We start from the raw sequence: 27,384 nt of genomic DNA on the forward strand, positions 1-27,384 counted from the left end.
TGTCCCACGGAAACTTTATATTGATCGCAAACCTACCTTCATTGGACAACCTGGTAGGCCAAACTTTTTTCTTTTTTTTCTCTTCTTTTTATTAGAACATAAGGACATAATGGACATAAAGGTCTACTCTTGTACTTTTTATGTTATCTCCTGAATGAAGAGGACAATGTTTTGGGTTCCTTTATGCCAATTTATGATTAAAGGACTTCCTGGTAGGCCATATGACCTTAAGGTCATACGGGCATACTGGGCTACTTTCTTATTATTTATGTGATCTCCTGAATGTAAAGCACATCATTAAAGACGACATGAAATGAAAAATGCCTTTTTAACCCTTTTAGATCACATCCCCGGTCATACTGTGCACCTATTTAACAATATATGCCAAAAAAATACCAAAAATCAATTTCATTGTATTCTTATATCAAAATTCAATCATGTTTTCTTCCTGTAAAACAAAATATGCCGTGTGCTTACGTAAGCATGCCCGTAACTAATTTCAACCAATAATATCATGACATCCACCCATCAATCAATCTTCAACTTTTAGCGCACAGAGCTAAGAGGCTAAGATTCATTAGTTAGCTAGCTAGCAACAGCATGGTACTTCGGTGTGTCTTCGGTGTTATGACACACCCACTTCTCAACGTTCAAATCAAATTCCTCCCAACGTTATGTCCCGCCTGTCTTTCCTGTTTCACTCGGAAATACGTCACGATACGGAAGTTAGATACTCTCGAAATGCCGTTTCATCTCGACTTTAATGTTCACTTTGTATGTGGGTATGTGTGTGTGTGTGTATAAACATACATATATATATATATATATATATATATATATATATATTAGGAATAGTTCACCCAAAAATGAAAATTCAGTCATTATCAAGCTTTTTCAGTTTATGTGAGGTAGCCCTATGACTAGGAGTGTAAACAAGGAAGTGGAGGAGATTCACGACTGCACACACGCAACCGTTTTTCTAAATCCACTGGCTGTAGTGAAGATTTGCTCGAAATGGCGTCAATATCCGTCTCGTTCACTCACTGTACCAATCGGCAAACCAAAGTAGCAAAACGGACATTTATTTATATGGAAAAAATTGCAGATTATTACTTTAATAAACACTGGTAGCCTGTACCACCAAAGGATATTGGGTAATGTATTGACTTTAACAAAACCATGATATGTAATGATCTCAATTATCTTCATCTTGTGCTTATTGGCATAGAAACTGTGCTCTCAGTAGGATTTACACAATAAATAAAATACACAATATAGAATTATCATTTTGGCCACACTGCTCCTTAAAGGTCCCACATCGTGTAAAACAGGCTTCCCCTTGCCTCTGTGATGATAAAGGAGTTGGATGGTCTATCTAAACATGGTGAAAGTATCAAAACGCACGGTCGCCAACTAAATCCACACAATCCATATTAGAAAAGCGAGCCTCTAAACGAGCCGTTTGGACTTCCGTAACTTTGTGGTGTCACAAAGGTTTGCTCATTATCATTTTTGTAAGAAATAATAGTTTTTTAGTGTGTTTTTTAGTGTGTTTTTTTTTTCAAAGCGGTTGAGCGGTTGTCATTGTTTATTACCGGAGAGTTTTCCCTGTCTCTCGCTGTCTGTAGCTGCCATGTCTGTGGTGTCTCACGTTTCACTCTTGAAACGGTTAGCCAATCAGAACAGAGGGGTTGTTAATATTAATGAGCCTTAAAGGCACAGCAACAGAAACAGCCTGTTGTTGGCAAGGCTCAGAGAGATGCTGGAAAATGAACATGTAAAAATGGATTGAGAGTGTTTTTGGTACATGACACCACACACACAGCTTTGAATGGACCTCAAGACAGAAAATAAAACACTGGAAACTGTAGAATATGGGACCTTTAAGACAGATAAAGAAGGAGGTTGTTCTTACGTTTTGTGAGTGCTGCCAAGTTGAGCTTCCTGAATCTCCAGTTCACTTTTAGCTAAGAAAAGAAGAATAAAACATAAGGTCAATAGAAAGGTAAAATATGATTAAATAGTGGTATTTTTATAGCCTGCAACTGCTGATGTAATTGCCCAGTATCCATCTTCTTTGATAAGAAGATTGATTGAACTGATCGATTTTAGTTAATATGCATTTGCAATACAATTTAGATACATACAATGTGTGTGTGCGTGTGTTAGTGTGCGTGTGTGTGTGTGTGTGTGTGTGTGTGTGCATGAATTGATTCCCTCTCTATGGCAGCAGTGTTTGAAGTGGTAGGAAACCAGGGCAATTCTTCACTGTAGCTAAAACACAACAATCACAGCAATGGCAGCAGCTTTCCCACACTGTGTGTGTGTGTGTGTGTGTGTGTGTGTGTGTGTGTGTGTCTCCCCAAAAACTTACTACTCTCCCAGCTTCCCATTGTCTCACATGGATTCTCTCTCCCTCTAGCCCATTCCTAGCCTAGAGCTCTCTGGCTCTCTCTCCAGCCCAAAACCACTCTTCCCCAAACTCCCATTCTTTTTCACACCTATACACACACATCGATTGAACTTGTACTGGTTCATGTGTAAATGAGCTGAAATTGAAAAATGTTTTGTTCATGGACTGATTTGTAAAGAAGAAATGCGAAAACCATTTAAAACTTGCTCTAGCTCAATCGCTAGAGCGCAAACCCTTGCCCTGCTGCGTGTCATCCCCTCTCTCTGCCCTGTCTTTTCTGTCTGCTTCACTATTCAGAGAGCAATGAACCTGCCACCAGCTTGTATCTTTGTTCTCTCCGTGCACAAATCTGTGCACTTTCGTAACAAGAATTGAGACTTAAGCTGCTTTTGTCCGTTGGTGAAGCTGTTCCCATCCAACTAAAACAGAATGTTTTCTCTAACAACTATTTAAACGGACAAAAATGGTTAATTCAAAGAAACTGCTTCTGCTGTGCTCTGAAACTATTGAATAATTATTAGAATTTAATTACTGTTACCTCTCTGCTTGACTGTTCTGATTATTCGTGGTTAAAGCCACATAGTGCTAATGGGGCACTATAATTAAAGGTCCAAAATTTAAGCTGCCACACTGTATTGCTGCTATCTTGGCCAGGGCTCCCTCGAAAAAGAGATCTTGTAATCTCAATGGGACTCACCTGGTTAAATAAAGGTTAGTAGTAGAGTCCAACTGACGCAAAACTTGGTACACATTTTATTCTCCTGAGTGTGCCTAAAGTTTTCTTTTGACTAATTTACATAATTTAAAAAAATGTCCCTAAGGGGGACGTTTTTCACCTATTAACACCAAACTTGGTACATAGCCAGAGGGCCTTGAGATACACTTTGTAACCATTTTGCAGCAAAGTCTGACAACCAATATGGCTGCCATGAGCGAATGAAGTTCGCAATGGCCTAACACAAAACTGGCCACAGCTCAAAAACCATTGGTGCAATCAACACAAAGCTTGGTGAACTTGTTCACAAGAGGACAACAAGCATGTCTGCAATGGCATTTTCAAATCAACCAATAATGCCATTGTTGAAATTGCATGACATTTGGTACACATGCTCTAGGACCATGTACTAGTCAAAATCGGTAATTGGCCTGTGATGTAACCATGTAATAGCTTGCAAATCAAAGTTAATGTGCACAATCAGTACCTTGGCAGTATTATCTGAAAAGGCATTTCAAACATATGTACCACATTTCATGTAAATCAGCTAAAAGGGGGGGCTGTGGTGACATTTTGCAATTTCAAAAGGCTGTATCTCACAGAATTCAGGTTCGACTGACACCAAACTTGGTAACATGATCCAGCTGTCCTAACTTTATCCATCTGCCTTGGGACCACCTAATGGCATGACAATGTTATATCATTTTTAATACTGTGAAAAACTGTTGTTTCCACTAAAGCTTTTTCATCTGCCACTAGCAAACTTGGTATACAGCCAAAGGGAATTGAGATAGACTTTGTAACCATTTTTCAGCAAAATCAGATAAACAATATGCCCACGAGCAACCAATTAACTTTACAAGGGGCGTGGCCTAACACAAAACCAGCTGTAAGTCACTGAACGTCTTTCCAATCATTACAAAACAATACAAAAACTCTTCAGCAGAGATCATCAAGCATGTCTGCAATAGCATTCCAAATCATCTCATAGGGGGCACCAAAAATGCCATGAATTTTTTTCTCTCTGGATGCATGCTGTAGGTGCAAGCATAGTCAAAATGGCAAGTTTGACTGTGGTTGTTGCATGTGGGAGTGCCCTCCAAAATATAGCTGAAATTGGTGTAAAATGCCATGAGTGCTTGAACCACAGAATCGCTGCTTGCGGCTATATTTGGGATTATTTTTCATATTGTCTATAATCAATTGAGAAATATTCATTTTTCATATACTGGCTATTTTGTAGTGGAAGGTCATTTGAGCTATCCGGGATAACTATTCTTAGTTAATCTGTTGACAGGTTTTGCCTAATCCTAACAAATACAGTGGTGTTTGTAGCACTATGTGCTCGAAACCCTAAATGTAGCCACAAGTGGCGATTGCAGGGTCCAGGCACAATATAAAAAGACAGATAGACAAAACATTACAGAAGGTAGAAAAGGTAACCAGACAAGCAGACAAGTTTAGTGAAGTTTGGACACGCAGTTGATTAGTTACAGCTAATTTTGTATGAGCATGTGACTTTTGTCAAGTTTATAATTTAATTGTAACCACATTGTTCATGGTATATTGTTCAAGTCATTCATAATGAGCCTTGTGCTTGGCAGTTTATGACTTTGGAAAAAACAAGCTTGGATTTTAACCAACAATCTTCCACATAAGAGGCTGACACTTTACCTACTGAGCCAAACTCCTGTTATGGTGTTGCTTAGAAGAAAATAACTAAAGGGAAGCATATGCTACTTAATCACATACAACTTTATTGTGCCCCCATTAATGAATAAAACAACACTAAATCACATCAGCTAGAAAATTGCACTGCTGTCTATGGGTTGAAATTTTAAAGCCTGGCCACACTCCAATCAGTGATATCAAATCAGGTATTTTGCCTTTGACAGATGATGCCAAACACCTGCTTTGAGTTTAGAGAGTTTCCTGCACTATGTGATTTAGTGTTGATTCACTTTTCATGAAACTTAAAAATGACTTCAAACTTCACAAGCTTGGGTTAGGGTTAGGGTTATTAGCACTATGTGCTCGAAACTCTAACCAGTACAAAAACAACAAGGTTTCAGCAGTATGGGCTCGAACCCCTGATGAATAGTAATACACCAGCACAAAAACAATAGGCTTTCAGCCCTACAGGCTTGAATTCCGGTCCGGCACGAAGCTCCTCCCGGCCCATTCAGTAGCTTTTCATTTTTTTAAAACTAGCTTGGCACCTCCCTCACCGTTTAAAAGCGGCCCTCACCCCCTCCCATTCATGAAAAAACATTGTTGTAATGGCGGAATCGATGAAGCGAGCGAGTAAACTTGTTATAAGTGCATTTTGTCAACATTTTGTCAACAGTAGTCAAACCAGCTATATATCAGTGTCTTCATCAGCTAAGCCTTTAATAGGAATAGAGTAGGAATAGAGTCCTCAATGATTCTTATTGCCTTCATCTTACAGCGAGTGGCATCTCCTTTGTGGTAATTATGTACCTATGACTTTTTATGTTAATTTTACAGTTCTTTTCAACAGTATGTGACTTTTTATGTTAATTTTACAGTTCTTTTCAACAGTATGTGGTCTCAGTGAGGTGCCAAACCACAATGTGATGCCTACAGTGAGGATGGCAAAACAAGTTTGGTTTTGTTTTGGCAGACAAGCCAAATTTCAGGAAGTGCAGTCTCTGTTGTGCCCTCTTCAGGATACAACTGCTGTTGACAGACTAAAAGCGGGAATGTGAGATATAGATTCCCAAGAATTCCTAAGAAGAAGTCCCTAACAATTTCAACATATGCTCCATTGATGGATATTGGGGTGAGAGTGACTTCGGACTTTGTGAAATCAACAATGATCTCTTTTGTTTTAACAGTACAGTCCAGCAACAGTACAGATAGAGTAGAGTCCAGCTACAGGACAGAACAAGTCCAGCTACAGTAAAGTCCTATTACAGAACAGATACAGTAAAGTCCAGATACAGTAACATTCAGCAACATGACAGATACAGTAGGCCTCTAAGTAGTAGCACATGGATGGCAACATCAAATGTCAGCTGCCTGGATGAGTGAGATCAGCTTCACCACAGATCAACACTCCCACACTGAAGTCATATGGATTTAACAAGAGAAAGAGAGAACAATGTGTTTTTGATGTACCCTCTTTTACAGTATGATTGGCCTGTGCATGTGTATGTGCACACGCTGTGTGACAATTTGTGCATACACAAAGTGGCATGTTAGAGAAAATATGTATAAGTACCCGAACTTTTTTAAAAACCACAAGTATTGTCCAAAAATATTGCAATATTCAGCAAAATTAAAAATATTGGTAGCACTTTACATTACGGTACACAAATTACAGGGTAACAACTGTGTAATTACATAGAAATAATCAGAAAGTAATTTGCAATTTCTGGTAATAACGAGTGACTATTTGTAATTATGTTTAAATTCTCTGTTAAATGCTGATATTTACTGAAATACCGGCAGGTATTTTGGCAGACATGTAGTAAAAAATGTAGACAAGTTAATAATAAAACAATAGTGCACAGATAATGATAAAGATAGACTCAGATAAATTAACACACAACAATAATAACCCGAATCTAAAAACTGTCAGAGACCATCTAAAAACCATCTAAAAACTATCAATGAAAAACAGGTAAAGTGCTTAGGTAGGTTCTTTCGATCAGTTTATGAGAGTCCAGGACAGGACAGCAACAGGAGACCATCCTACAGTCCTTTAATAGGGAGTAGGGCCTTCCTATTAATATAGGTGAGTGGTGGGGATTGGAGGTAGAGAGGGAGAAGGGTTGGTGGGCAGAGCAGTTAAGCCCTTTAGTCAGGGTAGGCGTATGTTTGGGGGACCCAGGGAGTTTAGGAGCCTTACAGCCTGGGGGTAGATCAGCCTGGCTATTCTAGCTCGGAGGCTGAAAAACCTCCTTCCAGACAGCAGTGGGACAAGGAGGCTGTGGGAAGGGTGGGAGGGGTCCTTGACAATGCTGAAGGCTTTTCGGATGCAACTGTTGTGAAAAATGTCCTGAAAGGAGGGGAGAGTGTTTCCGATGATGTTTTCTGCTGTACTCACTATCCGCTGCAGGGACTTACGGTCGGAATTGTTGCAGGTCCCGTACCAGACAGTGATGCATTGAGTCAGTACACTCTCAATGGTAGCTCGCAGCTGGCGCTGCGCGAGTAGCAACAAGCAGTAGTGGTCTATCTTGTTTTAACGTTTTGTACTGTTTAAATGTCGTTAGTGAAGAATCAACCAATCTGATTAAGATCTACGTCCGTTGCACTGTTCGTTGCTCACTTTTTAGAATGGAGCTACTGTTTTTTATCGTCACATGGACTTTGTTTGCTGTGGCTCATGTTTGTTTGATCCTTGCCGTATGCACACAGGCAGGATCCAGTACTCTCGGAGATTTTTACTGAATCTAAGGGATCGACAGCAGCCACATATGCACTTGGACTTACTTACGGAAGACCACTTAATAGCGGACATCTCCCGTCACCGTGAGTACTTTAATACACGGGATAAAAAATTTAAAGTGCGGAAACGGGGAAGACGGGGAGGTGTCAGACAGAGGCTTAAGCGTCTGAATCTCCACCGCATACCCCTCCCCTCGATACTACTTTGCAATGTCCAGTCCATCAGGAACAAGGTCGACGAGATCCAAGCTAACGTCATTCACCTGGAGAAATTCAGAGACGCATGCATCATGGCTTTCACCGAGACCTGGCTTACTCCCGCGGACCTGGAGACCGACTTAACTCTCAGCGGTTTTGGTGCGCCGATGAGGCTTGACAGAGACGCTGACGTCACAGGGAAATCCCAAGGGGGGGGGTGTCTGCCTCTATGTCAACCAGCGGTGGTGTAAACACATCACTGTCAGAGAGACTGTGTGTACTGCGGACATTGAGCTGCTGTCTGTGTCTGTGCGCCCCTTCTACCTCCCCCGCGAATTTCCCCAAATATTTGTTACTGTTGTGTATATACACCCCAAAGCCAACGCAAAGAATGCAGTGACAACTATTCACAAGGTTACACAAAAGCTACAGTCCCTCTCTCCTGATGCCCCTTGTCTCATCCTTGGTGATTTCAATCATTGTAATCTGAAATCAATGAGCAACTTTTATCAGTATATTTCTTGCCCTACCAGACTGAACAAAACTATCGACCTATGTTACGGTTCAATTAAAGGTGCGTATAAGTCTGTAGCTTTGCCCCCTTTCGGCTCCTCCGATCACAACACTATCCTTCTTATCCCAATCTACAAGCCACTCCTTAAAAGGGGTAAAGTAGCCACCAGAGAAGTGGAGATGTGGACTGGAAGTGCTGTTGAGGAACTCAAGGGAGCCCTTGAAAGCACAGACTGGAATGCTTTTAATAATTCTACTACTGATCTTGATGAGAGGGCTGAGGTGATATCCTCTTATATTCTTTATCTAAAAGACTCAATCATCCCAACTAAACGTGTGAAGGTGTTTCCAAATAATAAACCCTGGTTAAATAAAGCAGTGAAGGATGCACTGCACAGGAAACATAATGCCTTTCTACATGGTGGGGATGGGGATAAGGCAGAAGCTAAAAAAGAGGCCAGATATGAAATTAAGAGGGCTAAACTCCAATATAAAAGTAGAATAGAGGAGAAATTTCATAGTAATGACCTAAAGGCAGTGTGGGATGGCATGAAAGCCATGACAGGCCAGGACAATAAGAATAATAGGTCAATCACCATTGATGGTTTTGATTCAAATTCAGAGCTTGCAAATGCACTGAATGATTTTTATTTACGTTTTAATGATGAACATGATTTTACAAATGTGCATAGTGATCTGTTTGATATGATGAGTGACTGTTCTGCCACCTCTCAGCCATGATCACTGGCAAATTTCTTAAAGTTTGTGCAGATCAGTTATGTGATATTTTTACTGATCTTTTTAACTCGTCACTTACCCAGCACAAGGTCCCGAAACTGTGGAAGGAGTCTAATGTTGTACCCGTGGCCAAGAACAAATCCCCCAAAGAGCTCAATGACCTTAGGCCTGTGGCTCTGACCTCACTAGTGATGAAGACTTTTGAGCGATTGGTCAAACAAATCCTGACTGATAAGGTTCAGGACCTGCTCGACCCGATGCAATTTGCATATCGGGTTAATAGAGGGGTGGATGATGCTACTACTACTTTATTTAATTATCTGTACAAGCATCTCGAGGGTACAAAAACTCATGCAAGGCTTTTATTTGTAGATTTCTCCTCAGCTTTTAATACAATCCAACCACACATTTTAGCTAGTAAACTACTGTCCACTTTTAATCTTGATGCTGGCATGGTGAAATGGGTAATGGACTTTTTAACATGTAGGCCCCAGGCAGTCAGGGCTAATGGTGCCCTATCCCAGAAGCGGTTGTCATCCACAGGCTTGCCCCAGGGGTGTGTCCTGTCCCCATTATTGTATATTCTATATACAAATGACTGTAGGAGTAACTACGACGACAGGCATCTCCTGAAGTTCGCAGATGACACTGTTTTAATCAGTCTGCTCCAGGATGGAGAGGTCGATCATGGGCCAGTTTTGAAAGACTTTGTAGAGTGGTGTGACAACCACTTCCTGAAGTTAAATGTTCACAAAACTAAAGATATGGCCATCAACTTCAGGAAAACCTCCCACTCAACCTTCCCAGCTACAATCAAGGGCTCACTTGTTGAGACGGTTGAGTGCTACAAGTACCTGGGAACAGTGATCGATAAGAACTTGAACCATGACCTCAACACATCTGCAATCTGCAAAAAGGGCCTGCAGAGACTTCACTTTCTGCGCAGACTGAATACTTTTAATGTGGACAAGACACTGATGGCTTTATTTTACAAATCCTTTATTGAGTCTATTTTAACCTTTTGTTGAATTTCTTGGTATGGGAACCTTACAGTGCAAAACAAAAATTGTTTGTTCAATATTGTTAAAGTAGCCAGCAAAATAATTGGCACGCAGCAGCTTTCTTTAACAGATATCTATGACAGACAAGTTTTGCGGAAGGCACAGTCGATCTTGGCCAGCTCTGACCACCCACTCTTGGAGGAATTCATTCTTCTCCCCTCTGGGCGGAGATACAGGTCCCCCAGGGTAAAAAGGAATAGGTTTAAATTTTCCTTTGTTCCAAGTGCAATAAATGCGCTTAATTTGCACTAAACCTTGACTGCACTGCTCAGCAGCACTTTATTATAGCTACCATTCCAATGGTTTGATACTTTTACCGAACCGATACATTTTTTTGGTTGTTTGCTGTAACTGTTGTGATTAATGTACCATGTCCTCTTGTATGTTGTGTTTGTGTTTTTGCCCTCTACTGCAAATCAAATTTCCCCTTGAGGGACAATAAAGATCTGAACTGAACTGAACTGAACTGAACCCCGACAGAATGTAGACAGGATGGGGGGTGGGAGTCTCGCCCGCCTCAGTCCCCGCAGGAAGTTGACACACCGCTGAGCTTTCTTGACAAGGGAGGTGGCATTATGGGTCCAGGTAAGCTCCTCTGCGAGGTGACTCTTTCCACAATTGAACCGCTGATATGCAGTGGGGTGTGATCAGGACGGGCCTTCCTGAAGTCCATGATCATCTCTTTCATTTTACTCACGCTAGCTCCTCTGTGAGGTGACTCTTTCCACAATGGAACCGCTGATATGCAGTGGGGTGTGATCAGGACGGGCCTTCCTGAAGCCCATGATCATCTCTTTCGTTTTACTCACGCTAAGAGATAAGTTGTTACCCTTGCACCAGTCCACTAGCTGCCCCACTTCTCCAGTTTCATCATCACCACTGATGAGGACCATCACAGTGGTGTGTCAGCAATGTAAACAGCAATGGACTGAGCACACAGCCCTGCGGGGTGCCAATGCTCATTTTGATGGCGATGGAGATGTTGTTGCCAACCCTGACTGACTGTGGTCTCCTAGTCAGGAAATCCAGAATCCAGTTACATAGTGCAGTGTTGAGCTCCAGCAGGGACAGCCTCCCCATCAGCTTCTGCGGAATGACTGTTAAATGTTGAACTGAAATCAAGTGTCTTTTTTGTCCAGGTGTGACAGAGTGGTGTGCAGAGCAAGGGATATGGCGTTGCCCGTGGCCCGGTTAGAACAGTATGCGAACTGGAAGTAGGGAGATTCGATTTTATGTGACCCATGACTAGCTGCTCAAAGCATTTCATTATGACAGGTGTAAGTGCCACAGGACGATAGTCATTGAGTTGCACAGTTGTCTTCTTCGGCACCAGTATGATGGTGTCAGTTTTGAAGCACTCTGTCAAGCATTGATGTCTGTCAAAACATCTGCCAGTTGGTCTGCACAGTCTCTGAGCATACAACCAGATATACTATCGGGTCCTGCAGCCTTGCGTGGGTTAACTCTACATAAAGTACTCCTGTGGACAAGAATTGGTTCCCTCAGTCTGGGAAAGAGGCGTCACTATCCCTAATGCGCAGGCGATCTTATAATCTGTGATGGCCTGAATGCCCTGCCACATAGGACGTGTGTCTCTGGTATCACAGAAGTGGCCGTGGATCTTCTGGGCATAGGCCCGCTTAGCTTTCTTTCTTGATTTAACCAAGAAAAAACAAACATTCTGATAATTTCTATGTAATTACATAGTTATTATCCTGTTATTTGTGTACCATAATGTAAAGTTCTACCAAAATATGTGTTTTTTATCACCACTGTGAATCCCACAGTACTGTGTGTGTTTTGTGTTTTACCTTGGCTGAGGAAGTCGTCCATCTTGTCTTTGAAAGGCTGCAGGTTTTCCTCGTCTGAAACCTGACACACCTTCTCGACTTCCGACGTACACGCTGATAAAATAATGGAGAACAAAATTACATTTAGAATCCAGACATTTATTTACTCTTACAGAGTACAACAATAGCAAAGTTAGTGTCTGTGAATCCCATAATAGGTTAGGATGTACCCTAGGAAAGAGTGCAACAGTACAATGCTCAGTACTAGGTAAAGGAAGAAATCTGCACAGAACAGTTGCAACAAACCAATTGGTTTAACAACTAGTTCGTCAAAGTTAGCCAAGATATGTGAACCTACAATCCAACCTATGTTAGTGTCTCTGAATCTCAATCACATGAAACCTGGTGAAGAACAAGGTTAAGAGCTAGAAATGCAGAGCTAAGATAGAAAGCAGACTCTGCTTTACACCGCTACCTTGCGATAAATAAAAATACTAGATACGGGTGGCATTCATCATCAGATACAGCTGGGATTCGCAAAAATCGTGTCTGCAGGCTTCATGAATCCCACGTTGGTTTTTCGTAGGCATGTTTCTTAAGAACAAAAGCAAGAAAAAATTAAGAAAACTTTTGTGAATGAGGCCCATTGTTTTATATCTTTGAATCAGCTCATTCAAAGATATATATTTTGTTATTTTTGGAACTCTAAAGATCGGTCCTCAAAGACTTCAGTTGTTTTGGAGAAGGCTGCTACAGCGTTGTGCTGGAAAGCTCCGGGAGCTTCACCCATGTTTCAACTGGCATGGTAGAATTTTCATTTTTGGGCGAACTATTCCTTTAAAGTTTGATGACCTTGATTGTGATTTTGATAATTATTGCTTTAGGTTTGAATAAAATATTGGGGACTTCCATATGCAGTTGGTCAGTGTATAGAAATTGATCTAAATCGATCTCTAATGCGCCTGATGTGCGCATCATGTCATGTCTGTCATTTGGGGATGCACAGACAGTAGACCAGCAGCATTGAACTCAGCATTGTAATCCAACAGAGTCTCTCGGTGTGAATACTAAGGTGAAACTTACCACAATTTGCTCCAAACTCACCTGTGTTAGTAACAGTGTTAGTATGCGTGTGTGTTTCTGTGTGTATGTGTGCGCGTGTGCGTGCGTGTGCGTGTGTGTGTGTGCGTGTTACCTCTCAGGTCCTTTCTAAGTCGAGCCAGGTCTTTCTGAAAGTCTTCAAACTTCATCTGTGAAGCCTGGAACAAGTCCTGAGGCTCAGGGAGAGGATAGACACATGTCTCCCTACCAGCATCCTGGTGTTGGAGAGACACAGGCAGGCAGGCAGGCAGACAGGGAGACAGACAGGGTGCTGAGTGAGAAAGCACTGACTAAAGGCTATTCTGCTGTCTAGAACCAGTGAAACAACATATCTAAAAGGAGGGAAATGCTCTTCACTTAAAAGCAACATCAAAATAAACATAAAAACATCTTGGGTGAATTCATTCCATTTTTTATTTTCATATTCAATTGCAGACACACACACCAATAAGACCAATAAGTGATCCTGCACAGACCCAGGTTTCACACAATGTGAATAAATGTGAATGCAACACAGTGGAACTAATCAAGTCCCTGACCCACCACTTATGCTACCTTTGGTCCTGTTGCCCCCCCCATGTGAACTAGACAGTTCACCCCCCTGAAAATGTTTTTCTCATCATTGAGACAGTTAAGAGGGTGATAAAATTGATGAAACATAGGAGGGAATGTTGTGGACGGATTCAATCCAATGCATGCAATGTCAAAATCCTGCAGATGTTGGGGAACACCTTTTTTGTGTAGCTACTCGAGAGGCACCTAGCAAGAGCTTTGTTGCAGTCGAGACTGAATGCCGAACCACACAACTTTGTGGACAAATCCCCACTTCTCCCAACTCTGAATATGTGCCACATAGAGGAGGCTTGATATAAGGCTATACAGGGAGAAATAAGAGACACAGAGTATAAAGACTAAAACTAGAAAAACTAAGAGCTATACAGCTTACCTCGTCAAAGTGTCGGAGATAGTATGCAACAATGTAAGCCAGAAGACTTTTCATGTTGTCCTGCAAGTGGAGAGAAGTAACAGTAAGGACGTTTTGCAGGAGGGGAGAAGTCATTCTTATGAATATGATGAAAAGACAACATGTTGAATAGATAGGCTTGGTCCATCTGGGTACATGCAGGGTACAATTAACTAACTACTTCCAGGTGCTTCCAGTGTTTCTTTTTTACGCCTGTTAGCACTGGTTTACCAACAATCCATAAATGTAGTTTTGGATGAGAATTTATGAGCAGAGGACAAATGGAAACCTCACTCTTGTGGTTTTCCTGCTTTGTCCCACCTCCCAGGCACAATATTTCCCTCAGAAGAGATGGGAATTTGTAAATGAGACATGGAATAAATGCTATAAGGGCTACTAGGATCAAAATCATCTATCAGAACTAATTAGTATACTAATTAGTATTGTAGGACTTAATATTTTTATGACATCTGCTAATGTTAACAAGTTATAACAAGTAACAAGTTACTTATAAGTGCCCTATTACTTTAGTAATCACTTATTACAGCTACTTATTTTTTTCCACTGCTTTGTTGAGATGTTTCATTCAACAGCATTCTTCCTCCTCTACTCACACTGCTCTTGACGTCTTTGAGTTTAGGCAGGATGTCCAGGTTGAAACCGTCGGCTTGGCCTCTGCTTCGGTTACCACCGTTCATGAAGTTACCAAAGGCCAGAACCAAACCCAGAACTTGCATCACCCCCCCACCAGCCTGCAGCATCTGCAGGAGAGACAGAGTGTGTGCGTGTATCAGAGAGAGAGAGAGAGAGAGAGAGAGAGAGAGAGAGAGAGAGCGAGAGAGAGAGAGAGAATACAAACAAAGAGACAGAGAGAAATAGGGGCAAAGACAGATATACAGTAAGTGTAAATGAGTAAATGACACACACTAAAAGACAGTATTCACACACACACACTTCATTTAATTGTTTGGTGGTGTATTTTTCTTATACCTGTGGATAACTTGCCAAACATACACAAGGTATACGTCAAAGACAGTATTCACACACACACACACACACTTCATTTAGCTGTTTGGTGGTGTATTTTTCTTATTCCTGTGGATAACTGGCCAAACGTACAAGGTACACATCATGTTGAGATATTTCCAGCACAACTACAATGGAGTTTGATAGCAGCAGAATTTTTCAGCCTTCTAAAATGTAAATAAACGCAAAGAGCACGGGCTTCTTTATAAAGTTACCATTTTGCACAGACACTCAACAATCACAGGGACAAATCAATTGTAGAAGAGCAGAGATACCAATTTCTCCACCAGCAATAGCCTCAATAGACTGGAATGCAATGCAGCCACAGCTTGCATCTTTGTGGATCTGTTGGCGTAGTGTATGAAATTCAACGGCCTCTTCAACAGCGTCACACCACGGTTCTCTCTCCACTCTCACTTTTTCTCGACTGGAAGAACTTACTACGCTATCGCACTTTCCACCTACATGTAAACAACACGGAGGACCCCCTTCTCTGGGGGTGGTCAAAAAGGAAATGTAAGAAATCACTAACTGAAGTAGCAGTAGAGGCAGGTTGCGGGAAAGTGCGTACACCAAAAAAGTAAATTATAACACTTCATCAAAAAATAACTGAAAATCACAAATTCATGATATCTAACAATGTACGAGGATCCGAGAGTGGATTTTTCCTGTAATGCATCATTGCCATTATCTACAGCTGTTATTCTCCCATCAATCTATGTCAGCTTGGGGAAAACAGAAGAGAAAATGGTACTTAATAATCATATTTAAAGGATAAGGCTGGTGTTTTTTAATGCATTGCTTACTGTCAACAAATCCTATGAAAATAACAAAATCAACAATGCGTTTGCTCTACTCCCGTTACTTTCTGACTTCCCACGTATCGTTTTTAGCCGTCAACCCGGAAGTCATTGGCTCCAATTGTAAGCTAAAAACCTTGAAATACAGCTCACAAAGACATAGTTTCAATTTTAAAAATCGCTAACTGTTACCACGAAAAGTCAGGCTGTTGTAGTTATTACCAAATCAAATGGGAACAAATTCTTCATTACGCCGGGGACTATTTTCGGTGCTATGGAACTACTTTCCTGAGATCGCAAACGCGTTTACAGCCGGCTTATTAAGTTGTTTGTGGAAAAAGTCGGCTGGCCCGGTGCATCGCAATGATGAAATATGCTGCCCAGAGCAACGGCATGGCTCTTTGACGTGTTTTTTATCGTTTTTTTAATACAATGGAGTTCTATGGCTGCTGGGACATGGCTTTATTGGGCACCGGCTACATGGACGAGACTTGTTGGCAAGGATTTGTTGACGGTAAGACATGCATTAAAAACAGTGTTGGGGGTAACGCGCTACAAAAGTAATGCGTTACAGGTAATATATTACTTTTAGCAGTAACGAAGTAATATAACGCGTTACTAATAGGATTTTGGTAATATTATTACAGTTACTATGTCAAGTAACGCGTTACCACCCGAAACACACCGCACGCTGGACCGCCACCGCCAGAAAAACCAAACCAGGAAAAAAACAGACGCAGTTTGAATGCAGACTAGTTGCTTAGATTGAACAGCGCAAAGCTAATCAATATGGCAGATAGTACTAAGATGGAAGACAAGACTGTAACTGCTGGACCCTCTGCAAAACAAAACAAGAACCCTTTAACAGAAGAGGCTAAAACAGTTAAGAGGGAGAGGGAGGGCAGCGCGAGACCCGGAGCGCCCGGTAGCCCCGCGGACCGATCGGCTTGAAGTTCCCGTTCCCCGGCCCCCCGCAACACGGCAGACCGGAGACATCGCTCACCAAATCCCGGGAGCCCGACGGACCCATTGGCACCGAGCACTAGTTCTATAAGAGACTAAAAGAGCTACGAAGGAGTGTGACAAAGCACGGGGTCAGACCGACCAGAGTTAACCGCGACCGGGCGTTCACTCGTCGGAGAGCTAGACGGGAGCTGAAGAGGTTTAAGACCGACACAGAGCTGGCTTTCTTTCTCCTAGTACACATGTAAGTGAAATACCAATAAGGGTCTCAAATTGTGTTACCGAAGCTTTTAACTGGCGGTGTCGTACTTTTGCAGTTATTTTGGTGAAAGTAATGCAAAAAGTAATGTAATAAGTAATGAGTTACTCTACACAGACAGTAATATTGTAAAGTAACTTATTAATTTCAAATGAAAGTAACTAGTAATATGTAATACATTACATTTTGAAAGTAACTTGCCCAACACTGCCTTATCCTTTAAACACTGTCTTACCAAAACAGGCCACAGACCAAAACCTCAGGAAGCCCTTTTTGTCCATTTATGCGGTGTGTGTTCATACACGTTGTGAGTCTATGTTTGTTTCTGTTTGCACAGCTTTATGTTTGATATCTTTGGTTTTGTATGAATTTATTAACCCTCCCCAGCCATTTTGGAAGGTAACCAATCATCTTTGGGGAATTCTTTTCTGGTCTAAAAATAATAGTGAGTTAGTCCTACTCACCATTACACTAAAATTCTTCATTAACTGCCTGTGCATGCTAAAAACATAACACAGTTACACACCCATTCACAAAACAGTTACAGTAGCCATCCACAACAAAGAGCAACACTTTGAACAGTTATCAATGGGTGATTTTAAGGATTCCGTTCCTGCTTGTGACAGAGGATATAGAATAGCATCAAGTTTCCTCAGTATGGATGAGATGTACTTACCTTGCATACTCTCTGCAGTGTGTCTAGTTTCCTCAGTATGGATGAGACGCACTCAGAAAAGCTGGACTGGAAGAGGATGCAGAACACTCTGCCAGAGAAGTTGGGAATCTGGGAGAGTTGGTAGAGAAACCTACAACACAAGAGAAACACTGTCTGGTTTGAATCCCGCTCTGGACCCAACTCATGTCTTCTGCCAGCTCTCTACCAACTCTTCTGCCAATGTGTGCAGCTACAGCATGAGCAGGATAGGCTTAGAAATAGCTTTACACACTTTACACAATGACACATAACAATCATCAATATGCCTGCACTATTAGAGTGTTCAGCTTCTGAGGAACAAAACCAACTCACTGTTCAGGTTTGTCCAGAGGCTTGGCGTTCTCCTTGTCTTTAGAGGACTTGATGTGCTTTTCAATCTTCTCCATCTCCTCCTGTTGTGCTCTCTAGGGGAAGAAGACAAAACATAGTAACAACAACTGTAATCCTGGAATTATGACATGAAATTAGCAAACAAGACTTATTAATCAGATCCGGGATTACTTTCTCATTACTTTATCATAATTTTGTTGATATGATAATGAAAATGTAAAAAAAAAAAAAAAGAAAAGTCTTGGCGTAATCATCAAAGGAACTCTGTCTACATTCACGTCTCACATCCATCTGTTTCAGGTCAGACCATAGATTTAAGCACCAATTTCTGCATCATACAGGTAAAAACTTCCGTATGAGAAAACTTTCTGAAAAGCACTGTGATGGAAAGACTGCAGATTGATACTTCAATAGAGCAGTTAGTATACTGATAGTCTTCATGTTACCATACCACAGAGGACAACACATTCATATCAGAAGAAGCGAAAGGATGTGATGACATCTCGTTGCTACAACTTGGAAGCATTCACGTGTATACTCGGAGCGCCCAGAACTATTTTTATTTATGAAATTTAAAATCAACCATAAAGAAACTGCAGCAGACATTACTTACTTTTCAAAAGTAGGCGATTGTACTATTGTGAATATAACTGATAATCATCGCTGGATTTGCTTCAGTGTGATGTGAATGGTTTTTCCTAGTTGGGAGCTCGTATTTACGGTAAATCTGACATGACATGAACGCAGCATTAGCTGGTGGAGGTGGTGAAGAGGTTCAGCCATAGTGAGTCCAGCTTTCTCTGGACGGAGCATTCACTCACTGCTGTTCAGGAGACACTTTTGGATTTCACTCTTAAGTTTGGATTTGTGGAGAAGATTTCCCACCAGTGACCACACCGACACCAGAAATGAATCTGGGCAAATAGGGTGAATCTACAAAGTTTGAATTAGGGGGGATGGGACGCTCTTCTCTGTTGTAGCCCCTCTTCCTGATTTGGGCTGATAATATGGCTGCAGCTTTAATGATTAACATCAGGTATAGCAAAGCCAAAATAACATTTTAGAAGGCAGCAGTAATAATTACTATTCTACACAAAACCAAAGCATAGCTGTTTCTTCAAGATGTCAAACAAAGCCAATTTAACAAATTTACAGGACCAGTTCCTCCAGTCAGAGAGCCTTCTACAGGCACTTTCACTAGGATTTAATTATTTCACTTTAGGGTTTTTCAACAAGTTTTATATATCTGAAGTCCAAATTCAACGGAAGAGATTCCATGCAGAATACACACACGTAATTCCACACATGCAATCAATCACACACATAAGTACACACATGCAAACATTGACATAAGTACACATACACAACATGCATAACTACACATAAGTAAGTAAAAGAATGAGGAAAATGGAATGGGAGTAAAAGTCCCCCAAAATCAGAAGAGTTTTCACAAAGAAATTTGTACAAAGGTCAGTTCAGCTCCAACTAATCCTAGTGAGTGACAATGGCAGAGTGTATTGGGGGAATCCACTGCATTGCTCTTCTAAAGCAAGAAATAATTTGCCATATCCACATATTGTCAGACAGACAATACAAACTGATTGAAAGACTGTGTAGAGTGCGTGTTGCTTACATTTTCGTAGAGTGCCTGCAGGGTCTCCAGATCTACTACTGTGTTGTCCAGGTTGAGGATGGCTGGAAAGCAAGAGAGAGGGATCATTGGTCATTACTATTAACACAGATAACAGAATACAATAATGGTATTATCATGTACAATATAATGAAATATTTTATAGAAAAAAGGAAATGCAAAGAAAGACAGGCTGCAAGAAGAAGATGGGCGAAAGAAAAATCGGCAGAGGGAACAGGCTGTTTCTGTTGTTGTGTCTTTAAGGCTCATTAATATTAACGACCCCTCTGTTCTGATTGGCTAACCGTTTCAAGAGTGAAACAATGACAACTGCTCAACTGCTTTGTAAAAAAACCACTTTGTTAAACTATCATTTCTTACAAAAATAATAGTGAGCGTACCTTTGTGACGCCACAAAGTTACGGTGCATTTTGAAGGTCCAAACACCCCCCAGCCAGCAGACTTGTGTCAAAAACTAACCATGCCAGTAATGGAAAAGTGGTAGTGACAAAATCACATTCTCAAAACAGTGACATGTCCAGATCAGGCATATAGAAATCGATGTGCAATGATGCTGGTGATGTGTAAAAAAAAATTATGCAGTTATGTACAGAGTTATTGATGCAATATTAAACACAAATGGAAAACTGAAATTTGGGACAAATACATTTTTTGGAATAAGTTGGGACACATTAAAAAGGTCTGAAATATGTGATTCTCCTGCTGCATAGCCAGAATGTACACATGCCAGAGGCAGTGGACACTGGCCTTTAGATAACGTCAAAAGTTATGAACAGACTTGCACGAAACTTTGTGGAAAGTTGGGTGACGGGGCTAGGAAGAACTGATCAACTTTTCACACCAATTGGCCAAAGGGGAGCATGGCAGTGGGCATGGCTTCTCATAAAAAGGCACACAACTTCCGAATGGATTCACACAACACCATGAAACTTGGAAATATTAGTCATGGGGCAAGATGACTGGTTAAAAATATCATAAACACTGTAGATAGCTGACTCGAGCAGGATTTTAAATCTCAGAATGAAATCCCATCAGGGCCTACCGCTTTATGAGCTTTGACATATCTAAAAACTTTAACCACACCATTCTCTGTCATCTGCAAAGCCATGTCACATACGTGGTCCGTCTCGTTTTGTTTTATAGTCTGTGATCGTCTGTACCCCCCCTACACATGCATCTCGGATCATAGTCCCTGTAATTGTGCTCCAGTTTATCCCGTTTATTGTTGTTTTGTGGTTGCTCTGATGGCCTTTTCAAGGTCATACCATGTCTTCTTGTACCGGTCCATGTCCTTCAGTTGTAGCTTCACAGTGTTATTCATCCAAGGTTTTTGATAACAGGTGGAGTGAATGGTGCGGGTGGGAATGAAGATGTCTACAGTGCATGTAATCTGTTACTCAGTCAGTGCAATCATCAAGGTTCGAATTGGTCTTCAAAAACTAAAGAGTCGGTTGTCTCTAAACAGCTCGGAAGTGTGAGTTGGAAATTATTTGCACGTCCGTGTACCATGAGTTATTAATAAAAAAGCAGACACCACTACCTTTTGACTTACTAGTCATAGCCTGTGAGCAATCTAGCCTGAGAAGCCGTCGGGTTGTAGAGCTCTGTCAGGGGTATCTCGGGTTAGCTAAGTTTCTGTAAACAGAAACACACAGCAGTTCCTCATGTCTATTTGGGGTCTAACGCGGCAGTGAAATTCGTCCAGCATGTTGCCGAGTGATTGAACATCAGCCAACAGGATGCCGGGGATCGGCGGTTTATTTGGCCTCCATCTGAGTCTCACCAATATGCCTCTCCTCCTTCTGCGTCTCCACCTGCTCCGACGCTGATGTCGGTGAGTGTAGCTTCAGGGTTCCGGGACAGTGCAGACGATATCTCTTGGTATGGCTGGATTTGTCCACAAACGTGGAACATTCTGCCGTATGTCCAGTAAACATTGCCAGTCATAAATGATACTGGTCGTAGCTAGCTGAACACAGTAACTGACAAACAACACAAGCATCTAGAGCAGAGTAGCTCTTACGGTGTTGCCATAGGTAGATGCCATTTTGGTCTAAAGTGTTATTTGATGTTACTTTGAACCATGTAAACACTTACCAACGATCACCTTAATCTGATTATTCACAGTGACCAGAGTATAGTAATAACAATAATAATATTCTCCTCTATATTGCTCCTCCTCTTACCCCCCTCCCCATCCCCAGGGAGGTCAGGCTCAGCTACAGAACAGCACCCATGGAACTGGTAGGGATTCAGTGTCTTGCGTAAAGACACTTCAGCTGGGTGGGGGTTTGAACCTGGGTCTTGCTAAACCAGGGGTGGGCAATAATGTGCCATGCAGGGCCCAAAGCATGCAGGGTTTTTCTTCCAACCAAAGTCAAGTCAAGTCAAGTCAAATTTATTTATAAAGCACATTTAAAAACAACTCACGTTGACCAAAGTGCTGTACAAACCAGAGCAGGCAGTAAAATCACAAAAAAGACTAAAAACAAAAACACCCACATAAGCGTCAATACACACAGTGCATGGGTACAAATCGACAAATCGATTCATTGGCATAGGCACATATCAAACCACATCAGGAGGATCCAAACGCTAAAGAATAAAAGTATGTTTTGAGCCTGGACTTGAAGGAATCAATGGAGGGGGCAGATCTGATATAGAGGGGGATGCTATTCCACAGTCTAGGGCAGGGTTAGCCAACATGGTGCCCGCGAGCGCCTGGTCGCCCGCAGGGAGCCAGTGAGTCGCCCGCAGGGCACGTTCTAAAAATAGCATGAGTCACCGGTAGAGCTCGGTCTAAAAATAGCCTAAATTGTCTTTATTTATTTATTTTTTTCAATAACACTTGCATGAATGTAGAAAATAACTAGTTTAACATTGCATATAACATTTTAAAAACATAAATTTATTATGTATGTATAATTTATACCCCGTCTGGGGTCAAAGTTTAGCTTGACGTTACGTCGCGCGTCACCTCTTCTCACCTTCTCACTCGTTGATTCTATGCCAGCTAGCTACGATGATGAGCTAACTAAGTTAGGCTATTAACGGCGTGAACAATGGCAGAAAAGCGGAAGAAAAAAACATACCACTTTCACGAGCAGTGGGAGGAAGAGTTCTTCTTCACAACAGTGAAAGAAAAGAGTGTATGTCTCATTTGTGGGGCGACTGTGGCGACGGCGAAGCGACACAACATAGAGAGGCACTTCAGTACATGCCACAAGAACTTCAATGCTAGCTACCCGCCAGGTAGCTCATTACGGGTAGAAAAAGCCCGTGAGTTAAAGGCAGCTTTGGGCAAACAGCAATCTTTTCCCAAGTCCCAAGCAGCAACGGAAGCTTCGTTTAGAGCTGCACATTTTTTGACAAAGAACAAGAAACCTTTTTCGGATGGCGATGTACTGAAAGGAGCAATGACAGTGATCGCAAACACCTTGTTCAAAGACGAGAAGAATGGGCCCGAAGTCATCTCCGCTCTCTCCGACGTCCAATTGGGGGCAAGTACAATCGCCAGAAGAGTGTCAGCTATGTCCGAGAACTTGACAGAGCAGCTGGACCGAGATCTGAGTACGTGCAGGTGGTTTAGCATCCAGTGCGACGAGTCAGTGGACACCAGCAGTACGGCGCAGCTGATGGTGTTTGTACGAATGGTATTCCATGATTTATCCACGAAAGAGGAACTCCTGACACTACTGCCCCTGAAGACAACAACAAGGGGGGTTGATATCTACGACGTGGTGAAGGGGTATTTCGTGGAGAAAAAGGTACCGTTGGAAAAGCTGGTGTCTGTGACAACAGACGGTGCCCCCGCGATGACCGGCCGTCACACAGGCTTCGTCGCGCAATGCAAAGGTGACCCAGATTTCCCCAAATTTCTACATTACCACTGCATCATTCACCAGCAGGCGATATGTGCAAAAGTGATGGGCTTTGATCACATAATGACTCCGGTCATAAAGATCATAAACAGCATCCGCGCCAAAGCTAAACAACACAGGTCATTCAAGGTTCTGTTGGAGGAGCTGTCAGCTGAATATGGTGACCTGTTACTACACACTGAAATCCGATGGCTCAGCAGGGGAAGGGTTTTGCAGCGTTTTTTATCACTTTTGGGTGAAATCAAAGAGTTCATGGAATCCAGAGGGGAGGACACCTCGCTGCTTCAGGACACTGAGTGGATACTAGACCTTGCATTTCTAACGGACATCACTGGGAAACTGAACCATTTGAACTGTGAACTGCAAGGCAAAGGTAAGACTGTCTCTGACATGATCAGTGCTGTAAACGCATTTAAAGCCAAGATGAACATTTTCTCTGTGCATTTACAGAGAAAGAAATTGCTGCACTTTCCCTCTGTGCAGTCAGTGCTGAATGACAATGCTTCTGCATCTGGGGCCTTGGACAGGGCTGCAGAAAAGTACTCTCAACTCATAAATAGACTTGGGCAAGAGTTCGAAGACAGGTTCTGTGACTTTGATAAGCTGGAGCCATGTGTGTCATTCATTTCAAATTCTTTCATGCAAGTGGACATGACATGCATTGCTGAGCAACTAAGTGCAGCATTCAACTTGGATGCTGGTGAGGTAGAGATGGAAATTCTCACGTTGCAAAGTGACATTCACCTCAAAGCCCACCAGGGCTCGCCAAACTTTTGGTGCCTTGTGGACCCAGAAAAGTACAAAGGTGTATTCACAGCAGCTATGAAAGTTGCCTGTCTTTTTGGTTCAACCTATCTGTGTGAATCAGCCTTTTCTGTTTTGTGAACAGTATGCAATGCCAAGCTTCCCACTAAAAGACCTTTACAGCTAACTCTGTCTATCTGCCATTTGGTAGTGTACAGTGGGTTTATCAGAGCTTATTCACTGAAAAACACGGTTGATGAGAGCAGTGAAAGTGAAATGTTTGTGTTATGTGTGAGAATATGGGAAAAAAACTATGCCATGTCTGAATTATTTCAATCTAATTGTTGAGATTAACAGAGAAATCATTAAACTTGCATGTTTAAATATATATATCTGTGTTTTCCTATGATCACTTGGTAAAACATTATTAATAATGATTGTGAGGAATCATTAACAGTAATTAGTGAACATAGACAGACAGTCTCCTAATATATGTAACCTATTAAATGCATAATATTCATTATTTAAAGGTAAACTGAGCAAATTTATATTATTCGGGAAGATTATATCAAACAAGTAGCCCTCCATATTACTCTCTACCGTTCAGGTAGCTCTCAGTCTCAAAAAGGTTGGTGACCCCTGGTCTAGGGGCTGCAACAGCAAAGGCGCGGTCACCCCTGAGCTTAAGTTTAGAACGCGGGACAGCCAGGAGCCCCAAGTCAGACGACCTGAGGGACCTGGAGATGGAATAAGGGGTTAAGAGGTCTGTGATATAAGAGGGAGCCTGCCATTCAGGGCTTTAAAGACAAACAGGAGAACCTTGAAATCAATTCTGAACCGCACTGGAAGCCAGTGGAGAGAGGCCAGAATAGGGCTAATATGGTCTCTCTTCCGGGTACCCATCAGGAGCCTGGCAGCAGCGTTCTGGACCAGTTGCAGGCGGGACAGGGACGACTGACTAATCCCAGTATACAGGGAATTGCAATAGTCTAAGCGGGAGGATACGAAGGCATGGATGACCTTCTCAAGATCTTTGAATGAGAGAAAAGACTTGATTTTGGCAATAGTGCGAAGCTGGAAGAAACTGGCTTTTACTACTGTATTGACCTGCTTGTCAAACTTAAAGGCGGAGTCAAATATCACACCAAGGTTTTTGACATAGGGTTTAACAAGAGTGGACAGGTTGCCTAGGCTGTTGGCGATCAATTTGATGGAGTCAGGGGGGCCGAATAGGACAACTTCAGACGTGCTTTCATTCAGCTGCAGGAAGTTTTGTGCCATCCAACACTTGATATCATCAAGGCAGTCCATGAGACTGTTTAGATTGCACCGGTCGTTTGGTTTCAGGGGGAGATAGAGCTGTGTATCATCTGCATAGCAATGGAAGGAAATGTTGTACTTTTGAATGATTTGACCAAGGGGAAGTATGTAAATAGAGAACAGAATGGGACCTAGGATGGAACCTTTTGGGACCCCGCAGGAGAGACTAGCTGGGGGAGAGGAAAAATTGCCTATGTTGACGGAGAAACTTCTATTGCGGTCAAGAAGAATCAGGACAGCACAGTCACTGGAGTCGATAGAGAGGAGCAGGTCATTGGACACTTTCAACAAGGCAGACTCTGTGCTATGGTAAGCCCTAAAACCTGACTGAAATCTTTCCAGGATGTTGTTTTGGTGTAAGTAGGGCAGCAATTGACAGAGAATGACCTTTTCAAGAACCTTTGACAGGAATTTAAGTTTAGAGATTGGTCTGAAGTTACTAGGCAAGGTGGGGTCTAAATTGGTTTTTTTCAGGAGGGGCTGGACCACTGCATGCTTGAAGCAGGTTGGAACGGTACCAGTGACCAGAGAGCTATTGATTATAGAGAGGATGCTGGGACCGGCTATGTCAAAGACATCCTTCAGGAGAGCGGTGGGGACAATATTGTAACGTCCCTCAATAAGCAGACGATGAGACGTTAGCTGGTTTCGCTGCGACTTTATTATCAAGGGGGCAGGTTGCAGATTTCATAGAAGAAACAATCTCTATAAGGGAGGGTAGCGTGATGGGTTGGAAACAGTCCAGGACAGATGAACAGACCAGTGAGACGGCTAGGTCACGGGTGGAGGGGGAAATGTTCATTTTGATGTCCTCAACTTTGCTAATGAAAAATTTTAAAAATTCTTCGCACTTAGTTGGGGACACATCTAAGCTGGTACTGGGGGCGGGACAGATGACAGAGTTAATGGTACTGAATAGGACTTTGGGATTATGAGAGTTGTTGGAGATGAGGTCAGAAAAGTATTTTGCTCTCACAGCCTTAACTGCTTCCTGGTATTTGAGAAGATTGTCCCTCAAAATTTCAAAGGAAATTTGAAGCTTATCACACTTCCACTTCCGCTCTGCTTTTCTGCACTCCCTCCTTAGGGCTCTGGTGGTGTCAATAAGCCAAGGCAAACCTTTAGGCTTAGACTTTTTCAATTTAAGGGGGGCAACAGAATCCAGAATAGAAAAGCAGGTGGTGTTAAATAAGGAAATAAGTTCCGCAGTGTTGAGATGGGGAGGAGAAACCTCAATAGTACAGGTATTGGGAGCAGCTATGAGGGCCTCGGAGAATTTATTGGCAGTCGAAGAGTTAATGTAGCGAGAGCAATGTACAGGGAGCTGAGATTTAGTAGGTGAGAAAGGCAGGAATGAATCAAATACAACAGCACTATGATCCGACAGACAAGCATCAATTATTTCCATATTGCAAATCTGAAAACCAAACGATAAGACTAGGTCGAGTGTATGGCCTAGCTTGTGAGTAGGGCCAGTCGTAAGCTGAGCAAGATTAAATGATTCAACCAGATGCATAAATTCACTCACAAGAGGCTTAGAGGGACAGCAAACATGAATATTAAAGTCACCAAGAATCAGGACTCTATCAAAGTCAGGCATGGTATTTGAAAGAAAGTCCGCAAATTGTGGAATAAAGTCTTTATGCATTCTTGGCGGACGATACACAAGAGCGATTAAAAGGGGATTGACCAGGCCTACTTTAATTAATTGCACCTCGAAGCTGGAGAAATGATCAGAGTTTAATAGGCGGCAATTAAAATGCTTCTTAAACACAACCGCTAGACC

At 42.0% G+C, this 27,384-nt stretch overlaps 1 protein-coding gene across 1 annotated transcript in view; it reads right to left on the minus strand.

The window, feature by feature from the left end:
- Positions 1-27,384, minus strand: part of fmn2b (formin 2b) — a 59,683-nt gene that overhangs the window by 6,648 nt on the left and 25,651 nt on the right. Inside the window, exons 12-19 of the mRNA XM_071901680.2 lie at positions 19,636-19,697; positions 17,985-18,076; positions 17,634-17,763; positions 14,524-14,670; positions 13,892-13,951; positions 13,040-13,160; positions 11,866-11,958; positions 1,916-1,967 (exon numbers count right to left, since the gene is read on the minus strand). Of these exons, the coding sequence (XP_071757781.2) occupies positions 1,916-1,967; positions 11,866-11,958; positions 13,040-13,160; positions 13,892-13,951; positions 14,524-14,670; positions 17,634-17,763; positions 17,985-18,076; positions 19,636-19,697 (757 nt within the window). The remainder of the gene's footprint in view (positions 1-1,915; positions 1,968-11,865; positions 11,959-13,039; positions 13,161-13,891; positions 13,952-14,523; positions 14,671-17,633; positions 17,764-17,984; positions 18,077-19,635; positions 19,698-27,384) is intronic.

This window comes from Centroberyx gerrardi, chromosome 20 (assembly GCF_048128805.1).
Source record: "Centroberyx gerrardi isolate f3 chromosome 20, fCenGer3.hap1.cur.20231027, whole genome shotgun sequence".
Classification (NCBI taxonomy): domain Eukaryota; kingdom Metazoa; phylum Chordata; class Actinopteri; order Beryciformes; family Berycidae; genus Centroberyx; species Centroberyx gerrardi.